Below are 14141 nucleotides of genomic sequence, written 5' to 3' on the forward strand. Positions count from 1 at the left end.
TCTGTCCAGGAGATTCTTCTCATGCATGAGAGGCAAAAATTTGATTTCAGGCCCAGTATTAGTGTGTATATGTTACAACTTCTTTTCATAGGAGAAAACAGTTTTAATGTTCAGCTTTTAAAGAAACGTGTTTTGCTGCTCAAAATAGTCTATGCCAGTGGTTTCAACAAAAGTGAATATTTGGACTTCTAGTTGTTAGTAACATGGAATCCTTGTGCAGAGGTAACATCTCAGCAGCCATTCAAGTACAAGTTCAATAAGACATTAGTAAGATCAAGGCTAAGAATAGTCCAGCAAAATTCTGATCATCTGACTAGATGACACAAACGGTCTTTTCTGGTTCATTTTCTACTCTGTTATGCTTTTCTGCTCAGGGTATTTTAATCAGACTTAATTCATTTGTTAGGTAACTGAACAAAATCTTCACCTTTTTAAAATTAATTCATTTACTAGGGTTTAATCATTACTATGTCTTTTCCCTAAACTCTACTGTTCCACTCTGTGATAGGGTCATTTGGTTAACATGCTTTCCATCCCAGGATGGTACAGGACCATTGTCTCTGCTGCTTTCATCAGCTCAGTGCAGATGAGTCCCAATGCCCATAAGACAACAGTACTATATTTGAGAGTTTCTTCTCAATATGCGGCTTTATATAAATTTACAGGGAGTAATGTTATAACATCTGCTAGGTGTTGTTTCATATTTTAATACTTTGGGTACCAATGGTGTTCTTGAATCAGCATGGACACTGTTAAATTCAGATTTTAGATACACTTCCAAAGTTCTGACTTGTTTTTTAGTTGTGTTTCCTGTAAGGAATCAGATTAGCATTTTGTTTACTCCCATTTATCATTCACTGCTCATATGTTTTCTCAGACTTATTGAGTTGTGGCATAATTGCATTAATTTAAAAATCTTCCTATGATATATGGCCAAACACTCATCAACATGGCATTTAGGATCTAATAACTATGTTGTACTCAGCTGGTTTAAGTATGTAGGAGCTATTAAAAATCTTGAACCCTCTGGATGAACATGATTATATTAATGAAACCTAGTTTGGTGAGTTGTCTCCAGAAGTGACCATCCTGGGTGTTTTAGGGGAAAGTGTTAAATACCCAGACTCCAGATAGGTTGAAAAAGTGCGTTTGCAGGACTGGGCCCTTCTGTGTTGCAGATAAGTCTACAGTACATGTGCTCCTTAAACATTAATTTTGGTGTCATCCCGGAAAATCTCAGGACCCTACAAGTTATATAAAACAGAAAAGAGGGTGTAGATAGATACTCCTTTCAGAGAATAGTAGAGAATTATCAACTTGCTGCCATGTACTGAAATCACTCTGCTGTAACTATATTTTGCCCATGTGACTTGTTCAGTGTCAGCACAAAGAAGTTCTCTTTGTTTATATTTGGAGACATTAAGGCTCTTGCTTTTGGGTCACAGATATCGCAGTTGCTGCGCCCTATGGTGGAGAGAACAAAAGAGGGGTTGTTTACATCTACAATGGAAGAGCGACAGGTTTGAATGCGGTGCCATCTCAGATTCTTGAAGGACAGTGGGCTGCCCGTACTATGCCACCAAGCTTTGGCTACTCACTGAAAGGAGCCACTGATGTGGATAAAAATGGATATCCAGGTGCTTTTTTCTTGACTTAGCTTTAGAACAGTTGCAGTATTTTGACTACATTGCTTTTGTATGTCTGACCAACTAGTGTCCCTTTAAAAAAAAAAAAAGGGGGGGGGGGATAAACTCTCAAATCTAGCATTTCTGTCTCCTTTCCAGATTTGATTGTCGGAGCCTTTGGTGTTGACACAGCTGTTTTGTACAGGTAGGTGCATGGTGCATGTTCTCATGTAAGTGCAGTCAGGAGGAAAGCTCAGTGCAAATTGTAGATTACAGAGTGGAACAGAAATGAGAGTGAGTCTGAAGTTCTGTCTTGCTGCATTGCAGAATGACATGGATAAAAGTGGTTACCTCATTCTTTCCACTGTGTTAATATGCGGTCCATAATCTATTATTTGCTTCTGGCGGATGTGTCCTGAGATGAGAGAAAACACTGCATGAGCTCTTCCTCCATGGCCTCCCCTGAGTGACAGTTCTCCAGAGGCCTGCAGGTGTAGAATGCTGCTGCCTGGTGAGATGTGCAAACCTGCTCTCATCCTTGACAGTTCTGCGAGCTCCTGACTCATTAAGGGGAACTCCTCTGATGAGAGAGGGGCAGAGTGGGGCATTTTCTGAGGCCAGAGTATTAACTTGAGCACAAAAAAGTTTATGGCTGCTTCACGAAAAAGGGAAATAACTTTCTCTCCTCAGAGAAAGGGGGAGAAGGGGAGGAATTGCAGCAGAGTGCCAACTCATTTTCTGATCTGCTTCTGGAGCCATGAAGCTGTTCCCTGCCCCTTACCCAGGGTGTAAAGTTACAATAGAACCATTAGGAATCTAGTTTAAAAGTATCATTAAGGTTCTTCAGTTCTGCGTGTATTCACTCAAGTTCTTTGGAGGAGACTGATCTCATTCCACTCCCTTCTCTGTTCCCTCTACTTGTCTAGCATATGCCTCTTCTTGATTCATTCTGACGTTTTGGTAGTACTGATGTGAGAGTCCACAGCTCCTGGTATCTGGGGCAGCTTTTCTTTAACTCTCTGCCCCATCTACTCTCCATCTCTTTGAATTCAATGAAAAAACTTCTCGTATCTTTTCCCATCTGCTGCTCTATCATTACATTCTGTATCTATTATTTTTGGCTTTACTTAATGTATAACATTTTTCATACTATGAAGAATTTTGTGATGTAGTGTTATGAGTGTCATCGTTCACACAAATTTTATTTACTTTCATCTTCAGGGCTAGACCAGTTATCAGTGTAAACGCCGGCCTAGAAGTTAACCCGACCATTCTAAATCCTGAGGAAAAAATCTGTGAACTGCCAGATACTGGTGTGAAAGTTTCCTGGTAAAGTGGTTTGTTTTTACTTCTACCCTCTCGGCCTTGAGAGTTTAACTAATAAACAGATTTTAAAAAATGGAACTAGATTTTCTGAATGGCTAGGCTAAGCAAAGCAAACACACTTAGGGCTTGAGCCAATGCCATTAAAATCGATGGAAAGACTCCCAGTGACTTCAGTGGACTTTGGATTTGATCCTCACTTTTCACCTTTCATTCACAGATGGCACTATTTCCACTGAATAGAGTAAAATCTCTGCAATTAAATCAGCTCAGAGCTGAACAGCTGTATATCAGTGAAAATAAGAGAGTCCTCAGTTTCCTTTTGGAAATTTCTACAGGTCCTGGGTTCCCAACGAATGTCAGCACCAATGTTCTGCATCTTGTGCATGAATGCTTGTATAATCGCTTGCAAAGTTATTGCATAAACATTTAATATTACTGATAAGAATTAATTCATTGTTCAGGAAAGTAAGAGACCACTAAGGTCGGTCTGAGCCGGGTGTGTTGGGACCAGATGTCTTGCAAACTCCCTCTAGCAGTTCTGTTTTAACAATTCAGTTCTGGACTGCAGTCACCCTGCCTTTTTAGGCCTGGACTCCTCAAAGCCCAGGCTGCCAGTTGTTTCCCACTGTGGAGTGCTTTAACAATTTAGGTCAGCAACCCCAGCTCACTTTCATTTCTGGTCTACAGCACAATTTGAACTGTGATCTTCACAAATGAATATTATTAGGCTAATCAAGCTCTAAAGGCTCTGCATTTCTACCGTCACTGTACATCTTGAAGTTTTAAATTGTTACAGTGGTAAGACCTATTCCCCAGTCAACAATGACCCTTCAGTGTAGAAGTGTCCTGAGCTGAATAAACTGCTATATGCGTTCTCCACAATCGTGTTTAAGGTTGATGACTCTCTCTGGTACTTCAGTCCCCAGAACTATAATACTGCAAGGTTTACTTCCTAACCCTAAAGAGTCGCTGCCCAACATGCTTCAGGTATTCTTGTACCCCCCGCCCTTGAAAACCTCCCCAACATTAAACTTCCCCATATGGAAAGAACATCATCCATATCTTCTGAAATTCCCAGTTTTCTCCCAGGTTAGGAGTGCAGATTGAGAGCAATGCATTGAGTTTTCTACCTGCTCCAGTTGGGGTGAAAAAACACATGACCTGTTTTTGTATATTCACTTGTCCTCATAAATGGAGAAGGAGCAGGGCAGGTTTTGGACAGTGCCCCATGACCCCACTGGAATGAGATGGGACAAAAGAAACAGTCATGAATCTGTTCTGGTTTCTTTGGCTATGAGGATTGAACTTTGGGAGTGGACTGGGTTTGGAGTCTCTCTTTTTTTTTTAAACTTTGAACTGGGAAAGTTATGGGAGAGCACTTTTAAACCACATTCTGCTGAAAAATATGTAATCAAATATGCTTTTTGAAATATTTTTTTAAACAGCTTTAAAGTAAAGTTCTGCTTAACAGCTGATGGCAAAGGAAAGCTCCCGAATAAACTCAGTAAGTTTTACTGTTTTAAAAAATGTCAATATTTTCAAATTGTCTGTAAACATGAATCCTGGTCATAACTGTTTCTTAATCAGTGAAATAATTGCTTTTTCAGTATAGAGCTTGATCCTTCCCAGTGCTGAGCCCCTTTAGACACCCTTCAAGTTATTCGGAAGTGAAGTCCCAGTTCAGCAGTGAATTTAAATATCTATTATACTTTAAGCATATTAGGTCCTACGAAATTGAATGGGCTTTAAGCATGTGCTTAAGTGGGCTTGCTGAATTGAGGTCTGACAGCACTTGTCATCTGGCAGGATCAAGCTCTTTAGCTGTATCTACAAAAGGGAATTTTAGATAAATAGTTCCCTTGGCTATATTAATAGAACTAACAGTGGAGATGGTAATTCAGATGCTAAGGGCCTAATCCAACTCCCATTCAAGTCAATGGAAAGACTCTCATTGGCATGGATGGGAATCGGATCAGGAATCGGACCAGTTTCAATAAAAAATTCATTCTAAGAGGCTTGTATGGTGGCTCTATGTAGATTTTTGCAGTGCAACAGACTGATGGTTTCTGGCTGATTATACTGCCACTTACAGGAAACTTTCAGTGTTTTCTACGTAATGTGTGGCTAATAGATATATCTGGCAAGGTTTATGTAGAAGGAAATGTATTGTATTTTTAAGTTGTGGGATCCATATCAAATATATTAAGCTATGATTAGATCAGTAATAATAAAACTGGAGGATATATATTGTGGATGTAAGATTGCTGCTGTCTCTGGAAAAAATCCTGACTTCTGCTTTCATAAAGAAATCCCAATATAGAGGCAAACCTATTACTTGAAGATTTGTCTTCAAAAATAATATGCTTACACTGTTGAGCAGAAGATTTGAGGTCTCATTTTAGCACAATATCAACCTCTGTTACAATATTGTGATGACAGATTTAGTACTTGAAAGAAATACAAGTTTTTAAGAGGGCACAGCTGTTAGATTGCCATTACAGCTGAAGTCCACTTGTGACTTATTAGCTGAGAGGAACCTGCTATGCATACGGGTGGTCAAGAAATTCCTAACTCAAATGCTTTGGATTTGATAGCCTTCCAAGTGGAGCTGCTGTTGGATAAACTTAAGCAAAAAGGAGCCTTAAGGAGAGCTCTGTTTCTCCACAACAAACAGCCTGGTCACTCTAAGAATATGACTGTTGTCAAAGGAGGCACAATGCGTTGTGAGGAACTTCAGGCTTTTTTGAGGGTAAGAGGTCACTTCAATTAAACTTTTAGGGCAAATGTCTTTTGCCATATTGCACACATTGAATAAAGAGCTGTAATTACCAGAGTTGTTGTTGTTTGCCCTGAATTATTATTGCTATAGAAGGAGGATGGTTTTGTGATTAAAACACTGGGCTGGGTTTGGAGAGCCAGTTCTCAGCCCTGCCTCAGACTTCCTATGCGTCCTTGGGGAAATCATTTAAATCTCTCTGTGTGCCTCAATTTCCCATCTGTAAAATGGACATTCTAACACTAACATTGTCTGTCTTGTATATTTAGATTGTAAGTTCTTTAGAGCTGGGATTTTCTCTTTGTTTGTAGAGTAGCTAGCATAATGGGGCTCTGATCTTGGTTTGGGACTCCGGGTGCATAATACAACCAATAAATAATAATAGTACCCAATACTGGTAGGCTTTTGATTTGAATCCAGTGCGCCTCTGGGTTCTTTTTGTTGTGATTTAAGAATGACCTGAATCATTTCTCCCCTCAGGATGAATCTGAGTTTAGAGACAAACTTACTCCGATCACTGTTTTTATGGAATATCGGTTGGATTACAAAACAGCCACAGACTCATCTGGATTACAGCCCATCCTCAACCAGTTCACTCCTGCTAACATTAGCAGACAGGTATATTCCTGACAGTTTTTGGTTAAACATTATAGACAATGTTTTTAGCCTTTGGTGCCTAAATCCACATAATGTTAAACTAGTGGCCTTATTTTTTGAAACACTTCTGAAAATATCAGGACACCTAAATATGGATATAGGGGTCTAGCTGTAGGCACTGAATTTTGAAAATGTTTTCCAAATACACGTATGTATTTTTTTTCCTCTTTTTTATACGTTACTTTTTGGCATTAGACACACCCTAATCTTTAGAGCTGAGCTTCTTTTTCACCCATCGTATTTAGCTGTATTACAGAAAACAGAGGTCAAGTCAGCATCAGGCATGCTGGTCTAGAAGGGTGAGAGCTTTTAATCCATTTTCTCATTTTGAACTGCTGTACGTGACATACCTATGTGAAGTTTCCAGGGAGAGGAAAGAGTAAGTTACTCACTGCAGCATGTAGTTCACTCCTGCAGCTTATTGGTGTTTGTAGATCAGTGAGCACTCCTCCTCCCTTTTTAACCCGATACCTCAAAAGATGCAGTCACCTCTGAAAATTTTTTTGCTGTTTCCCATTCTGGAGCACAGTGTTCCTAGAAATTATTCTGATCTTATGCTGCCTACAGTCTCATGCTTACATTTTTATAAGTTTCTACAGATGCTCTGTAGACTAGTAATTTGTCCTTGCGGTTCTTTCAAACAACTTAATTTAATTTCTACCTTTTTATTCCAAGCTTTGCACAGAGAGCATAGTGGAGATGTGACGATAAAGAAACAGATATGATTTATATAAGATGATCTGCAAATACGATAGATAACTGCAGACATTGGCTTATTATATAGTGGGCAAGTGTAAAAGAATTATAAAAAGAATTATATAGTGGGCAAGTGTAAAAGGGGCATACAGCATGCATAAAAACTGTTTGTTTCTTTTTTCATAATTTATGTATATAGAGACAAGTAAACAGTTCCCCTAATTAGAATTGTTCCAAAAAAGCCTTTGAAAAAAGCAGTGATAACGGAATTGTGCTGATGAAGATACATGTATGAATTAATGGGCTGAACTTATTAAAGCCATATGTATTTGACTTTTGCATAGACACATATCCTGCTGGACTGTGGTGAAGATAATATCTGCAAACCAAAATTGCAGGTTGCAGTACGCAGGTAAATTTCAGTGTTGGGTGAACTGGAAAAATAAACACCTAATAAATACTATGGAATAATACTATTGGGAAAGGTAAACTTCCTATGTAAGGCTCCAACCCTACATAGATCTTGTGTACTGTGAGTAGTCCCATTGAATGGAATGAAATTAAATCATTGGGAGTACTCAGAGTGTAAAATTTAAGCATGTGCGTAAGTTGTTTTTGCTGGATCATGGCCTAAGGGAACCTGTTTTCCCATTGTGACTGAGTGCTGTTAACATAAATGAGTTGTGAGGAGAGACTAAATTCCTGTGAAGACACTGTGGCTGCATGTATATAGTCGTAATTGTCTCAGCTAAAGTGAAAACATGTGACAAGGAAAGCAGAGCATGTAGAATCTTCGGCTACAAACCAAAGGGCTATACCACAGTTTCATTAGCTGCTACTAGACGCAGTTAGACACATGAGAAGGTGTGATTTTTATCCAGCAGAGGGCAATCGTACATGCATGCATGAGTATGTACACATATACACACCCCATTAGGTGGCAAAGTTTGCAGATGATACAAAATTACTCAAGACTAAGTCCAAAGCTGACTGCAAAAAGTTACAAAGGGATCTCACTCAGCTGTGTGACTGGGAAACAAAGTGCTTGATGCAGTGCAAAGTAATTCATATAGGAAAACATAACCCCAGCTCTACATACAAAATGATGGGGTCTTAATTAGCTGTTACTACTTAAGAAAGAGATCTTGTAGTCACTGTGGATAGTTCTCTGAAAACATCTGCTCGGTATGCAGTGGCAATCAAGAAAGCGAACTCTGTAAGGAACCATTAGGAAAGGAATAGATAATAAGACAGAAAATATTATAATGCCATTACAGTAGAACCTCAGAGTTACGAACACGAGAGTTACAAACTGACTGGTCAGCCACACACCTCATTTGGAATCAGAAGTATGCAATCAGATAGCGCACACGCACGCGCGCGCACACACACACACACACACAAATTGTACAGTGCTGTTAAATGTAAACTACTAAAAAAAATGAAGGGAAAGTTTAAAAAAAAAGATTTGACAAGTTAAGGAAACTGTTCGTGTTGTGTTTTTTTTTTTTCCATTTAAATTAAGAGGGTTAAAAGCAGCATTTTTCTTCTGCATAGTAAAGTTTCAAAGCTGTATTAAGTCAATGTTCAGTTGTAAACTTCTAAAAGAACAATCCTGAACTTTGGTTCAGAGTTATGAACATTTCAGAGTTATGAACAAGCTGTTCCTAACTTTGAGGTTCTACTGTATATAAATGCATGGAATGCTCACATCTTGAATACTTCGTACAGTTCTGGTCACCGCATCTCAAAAAAAATATTTTAGAATTGGAAAAAATACAGAGAAGGGCAACAAAAATTATTAGGGGTATGGAACAGCTTCCACATGAGTAGAGATTTAAATGACTGTGTCTGTTCAATTTAGAAAAGAGATGATTAAGGAGGAAGATGATAGAGGTCTATAAAATCATAAATGATGTGGAGAAAGTGAATAAAGTGTTATTTACCCCTTCACATTACACAAGAACCATGGGTCACCCAATGAAAGTAATAGGCAGCAGGTTTAAAACAAACATAAGGAAATACTTCTTCACACAACACACAGTCAACCTGTGGAACTCATTGCCAAGGGTGTTGTGAAGGCCAAAAGTATAACTGGTTTAAAAAAAGAGAGAGATAAGTTCATGGAGGATAGGTCCATCAATGGCTGTTAGCCAAGATGGTCAGGGACACAAACCTGTGCTCTGGGTATCCCTAAACCTCTGCTTGCCAGAAGCTGGGATAGGACAACAGGGAACTGATCACTTGATAATTGTCCTGTTCTGTTCATTCCCTCTGTAGCACCTCGCATTGGCAACTGTTGGAAGACAGAACACTGGGCTAGGTGGAGTATTGGTTTGACCCAGTATGGCCATTCTTATACTCTTACGCTTGAGAAATTTTATACCAATTCAGAGAAAATTTGGGTCCCTTATAGTTTATATGCAACATTTTCAAAGATTATTTAGGGGAAATCTTTTACATTTATCTGGAATTATTAGAAAGTGATATAAATGTGTGTGTGTTTTTTGAAGATGCTGCTTGCGGCTCTGTAGTTAACTTTTAAGTTGAGTTTGGCACTGTGTGTGTGTTTGTGTGTGTACCTTTATATATAAAAAGCATGTTTGTGGTTATTAAAATGGCAAGGGCATACATGGGGATCTGGCCCTTATCATTGATCTGCTGTTCTGCCGTTAGGAAGTGTGTGTGGTGTTGTGGTTTGTTTGTTTGTTTTTTAATTGACAAAATGCTTTGTCAGGGACAGTTCCTCCTAATGATATTTCATATTTGCTCCATTATTGCCAGTGACATTGTATCTTTTCCCCTTTAAAATGCATTGCAAGTTGTATTTTTTGAGCTATAAAACATTTATTGCAAGGTAACTGCGGTGACCCCTAATGCTCAGTGCAATGTCAGAATGCCTCTTGTTTCTGTAAATCCTAACTGTTAAGCATAACTACTTTATGTGAACACAGTATTCACTTTTGCACTTGCTGTGCTTGCTCAGTGATCAGAAGCAGATCTATATTGGTGATGACAATCCTTTAACCCTGATTGTCGATGCCCAGAACCAAGGGGAAGGAGCATATGAAGCCGAACTCTTTGTTATCATTCCACCCCAAGCAGACTTCATTGGTGTTGTTCGTAACAATGCGGTAAGTTTCTAACTTGCTTTCTTCCTGTGACTAGTCCTGTTGCATTTACTCATGTGGAGGTTTGCAGGAATGGGCTCTTAGTGCTGCACAAGCTTCAGCCTTTAACTAAGCCTAAAAATGCAAGTGTTTACCCAGACCTCTTGGCTGTGTAAAACTGGACTGGAGCTTTCATTAGAACGGATGTCCTTGCAGGAATTCTGTGGTACAGTACTTACTTTGTTTCTGGTTAATGTGAAAGTGTAGCTGTAGCTCACGAAAGCTCATGCTCAAATAAATGGGTTAGTCTCTAAGGTGCCACAAGTCCTCCTTGTCTTTTTGCGGATACAGACTAATACGGCTGCTACTCTGAAACTTTATCTACAGTGACACTTATGTTTCTGGTAGCAGATGAAACCAGAAAGTCGAAGCAATGTGTGGGAAATATTAAAACCACAACTTTCTAATGAATTGTTCTGGCCTCCCAGCACACACTCTCTTGCTTGCCTTATGTAGTTTTGTGCACTCCAAGCATATATGTCAGTAGCACAACACACTATTTTACATTTTAGGAAAGAGTTCCCAAAAGTAAGCTATTCTAAGAGGGGCTCTAGATCACCAGTTATTAGACTGGGTGCACTAATATTCTCCTGCTCTAAACTCTCACTAGCTTGGTCCCAGAAATTACAGATATTCTGTGTTAGCCTTCCAATTAGTCAGGTGATCACAATAACTTTGAAATTGCCCGAGCAGATGCGTAGCTGGAACTTCAAAGCTGAATTATTCTGATTCAGGAGAGAGGTGTTAAGCAACGATGGATAGACTGCACACAGACGCAGTGAATACATACAAATTATTTCTGGCACAGGTCTTTGAACAACACCTTTGCTAATTAATTTATATTCAGACTCAGCATTTCATATCCTGGGTAAAGAGCTGAGCAAATCTAAGAGACAAAGAATAATATCTGGGTTCTGCTGCTCCCCCCCTGCCACACAAGTGAAGAACAAAGGGAAAAATCAAAGAGTGGATTCTGCTGGAAATTTTGTAACTGCAGAATCCTCATAAATTAAGGGGCTTCAGTTCTCTTGGGCACATGGAGTATTTGGGATTGACTTTTAACTGCTGCCCCCATAGCCTTCTGAGATGTTTGTATTTCTTGGAAGGAACACACAGATTCTCTAAATGTGTTTTCGTTGGCATCACACTTGCACAGGCACAAGCAACCAATCTCTAAGCACCAATGCTGATTCTTGAAGCTTCTGTGAAGTTTCCCAGCAGTGCTCTGCCTTAGAGAGTGCTTAGATCCCACTGTGCTTCCAGAACTTCCCCCATCCTAGTTTTCTCTCAACAGTTAGGCCTTTGACCTATAGGATTGTTTAAAATGGCCACGAAGTTGGAGAATGCTGAGATAAATCAGTAAATGCTATTTTTGCCATGAGTCCTTGCAACCTAGACTGACTGGATTGCTCTCCTTCTGATGTCTTGTACATGGGGACCTCTGATGTGTCAACACACATGCACTGTCCTCCTACCCTCAACTAGTCAGCCCAGGGAGGAGGAACAGCCCTCAACAGCTGAAGAATCCTAGGTTTAGTTGGACTGCCAGGATGCTAAGACAAAGCTTACCTTTGATGCAAGTTATCACACTTCTTTGATAGCCAGGGTCTGTAGGATGCACAAAATGAAGTTGGATTATCCCTCTTCCACACTTGTAAAGAGAGCACCTGCTCTTAAGAAAGAGGGGCGGGGGGAATCCTTTTGTTTAAGCCTCCTCAGCTCTGTTGTTATTCACTGTCATAGTGGGCACCACTCCTTTAGTCCCATATGATAGTGTGCCTCTGGGTATCCTGGGTCATACTTCAAATGGCATATTCAGAGAGGTTTGCCTTCTGCTACCCTAGATCTGTTGTCTGTTAACTTGTGCGCTGTGGACTCTCTGATAAGGACTGCTTCTGAGGAGCTACTGACTTTTCATAGCATTTTGCCTTCAAAGACTTGTCTCTCTTAAAGTGGAATATTAAGAGACTAACTCCCCTGTGAAAAAATCATAAGTACTTCACATAGGTGTGGAGAACTCAACCTGAGAAATACTTGAGGCCTCAAAAATCATTATTGCTACCCAATATGAGTAGGAGTATTAGACTTTTATACTGTATATTCGAGAAAAACAGAACACTTCTACCTCGTGAGGTTTTCACCTCCGGATTTTTTTCAGAGCTGTTTGCTACTAGATTGTATTAAGATTGGCCAGTAATATTTAAATTAATGCAACTTGCTTGCAATTTTTTCCTGTCTTTCATACTGATGCCAGAAAATATTGCACTGTTCTTCTTTAAGCTGTGTCTGTTTTTATTGCAGGCTTTAGCACGGCTATCCTGTGCATTTAAAACTGAGAATCAAACTCGCCTGGTGGTCTGTGACCTTGGAAATCCCATGAAGGCTGGGACTAAAGTAAGTTAAATGTGTGGCTGGGGTTTAAAAGAGGTCGGAAGATGACTATTCATATTAATTGAGGAAGATGCGCACTCATACTGCTAGAAGATACAATCTCATTGACATTTAGATCTCAAAATATATTTTAAGCCACCCACATGTTAGAGTAGTTCAAAGAAAACATTCCGAAAATTGGCTGCCAGTTTGCCAGTAAACTAAGGTCTGAAAAAAATGTACGTGGTTTTTATGATGCAACTTTACCTAGAATTATTCTGTAATGATTCTAAGCACTGTTTATATAGCACTTTTCACCCATAAATCTCGAGGCCATTTACATGAGGGAATACATGTCACTTCCAACCATTTTGAGGATGGGGACGCTGAGGTGCAGAGAGAGTAAGTGATTCACTGCATGACCGTGGTTGAATTAGTACAAACTCAGAATTGAATCTTATTTTCTTGACTCCCAGGCACTTGTCCAGTTTACTAGACCATGCTGCCTCCTGGTGCAGCACATGGGGTCTGGGAATATGTAAAAACAACTGTGGGAATGTGAAGCAAATTTTACTTTTTCTCTGGGGCAGCAGTATGACAACTCAACCTCAACCAAGTGAGAGAGGCACACTTGTTCAGTTGGATGCCCTTAATGCTAGTTCAGCCTGCCTTCGCTTCCTCTGTGACCCCCTGCCTTGTGCAATTTCAGTGACAAATAGTAGTGCTGAGCACTTTTTGTTATGAACTTGAGTCTGTTTCCACTAAACCTTGGTCACTTGGTTTTGTTTCTAAGCTATTAGCTGGCCTGCGTTTCAGTGTGAATCAGCAGTCAGAGATGGACACCTCCGTGAAGTTTGACTTACAAATCAGAAGGTATGGAAGTAGATGCTAACACCACGCCTCCCAATCTACTTTACACTGTAGCTAGCACTGATTAGATACCTTGGTAAATGATGAAGCTATGAACTGATCATTTACAATTTAGTTCTGAGCTAATTTCTTCCTTTCTGTCTCATAAATGTTTTATCATGGATTTAACTTGCTTTAAAACACTTCTCTATTTGTAATGTAGGGAAAAGGTCAGTTCTGTTTGTATGCAGTTGATTTTCCTTTCACATGATGTGGCACAAATGAAATGGTGCTATTTAGTGACAATGGGTACAAAACCAGGAAAGATATTTGAAGCAGAGCTTAATATTTTGCATTCTGGGTTCAGTTTGGATCTCTTCTTCACACATGCAGTGCCAAAATGTGAAACAACGTGTTCATTTGAAGGACTAGCAGCAGCCTCTGTTTTAAAAATGACCTTTGCTTGGACACTCCAGTCCTTCTATGGGTACGTCTGCACTGCAGCTTGAAGTGTGATTGCAGCTGGGTTAGGCACACCTGCGCTAGCTGTAATCTAGTGACCAAGGTACAAATAGCAGTGAAGGCGTGGGCTTCAACTTGGGCTGTACGAGCCGGCCTGGAACGCTGGGTATGTACTTGTATTGCCAGCCCGAGCTGGCATCCGTGCTGCTG

General features: G+C 39.8%; 1 protein-coding gene across 1 annotated transcript in view; it reads left to right on the forward strand.

Annotated features, from left to right (window-relative positions):
• ITGAV (integrin subunit alpha V) overlaps positions 1–14141 on the forward strand; it is an 84300-nt gene that overhangs the window by 47853 nt on the left and 22306 nt on the right. The window contains exons 13-22 of the mRNA XM_084643080.1: positions 1446–1637; positions 1785–1830; positions 2847–2954; positions 4397–4455; positions 5546–5700; positions 6208–6345; positions 7425–7492; positions 10067–10214; positions 12552–12644; positions 13414–13493. Coding sequence (XP_084499206.1) covers positions 1446–1637; positions 1785–1830; positions 2847–2954; positions 4397–4455; positions 5546–5700; positions 6208–6345; positions 7425–7492; positions 10067–10214; positions 12552–12644; positions 13414–13493 — 1087 coding nt within the window. The remainder of the gene's footprint in view (positions 1–1445; positions 1638–1784; positions 1831–2846; positions 2955–4396; positions 4456–5545; positions 5701–6207; positions 6346–7424; positions 7493–10066; positions 10215–12551; positions 12645–13413; positions 13494–14141) is intronic.

Source organism: Lepidochelys olivacea, assembly GCF_965140295.1.
Source record: "Lepidochelys olivacea isolate rLepOli2 genome assembly, chromosome: 11".
In the NCBI taxonomy this organism is placed as follows: domain Eukaryota; kingdom Metazoa; phylum Chordata; order Testudines; family Cheloniidae; genus Lepidochelys; species Lepidochelys olivacea.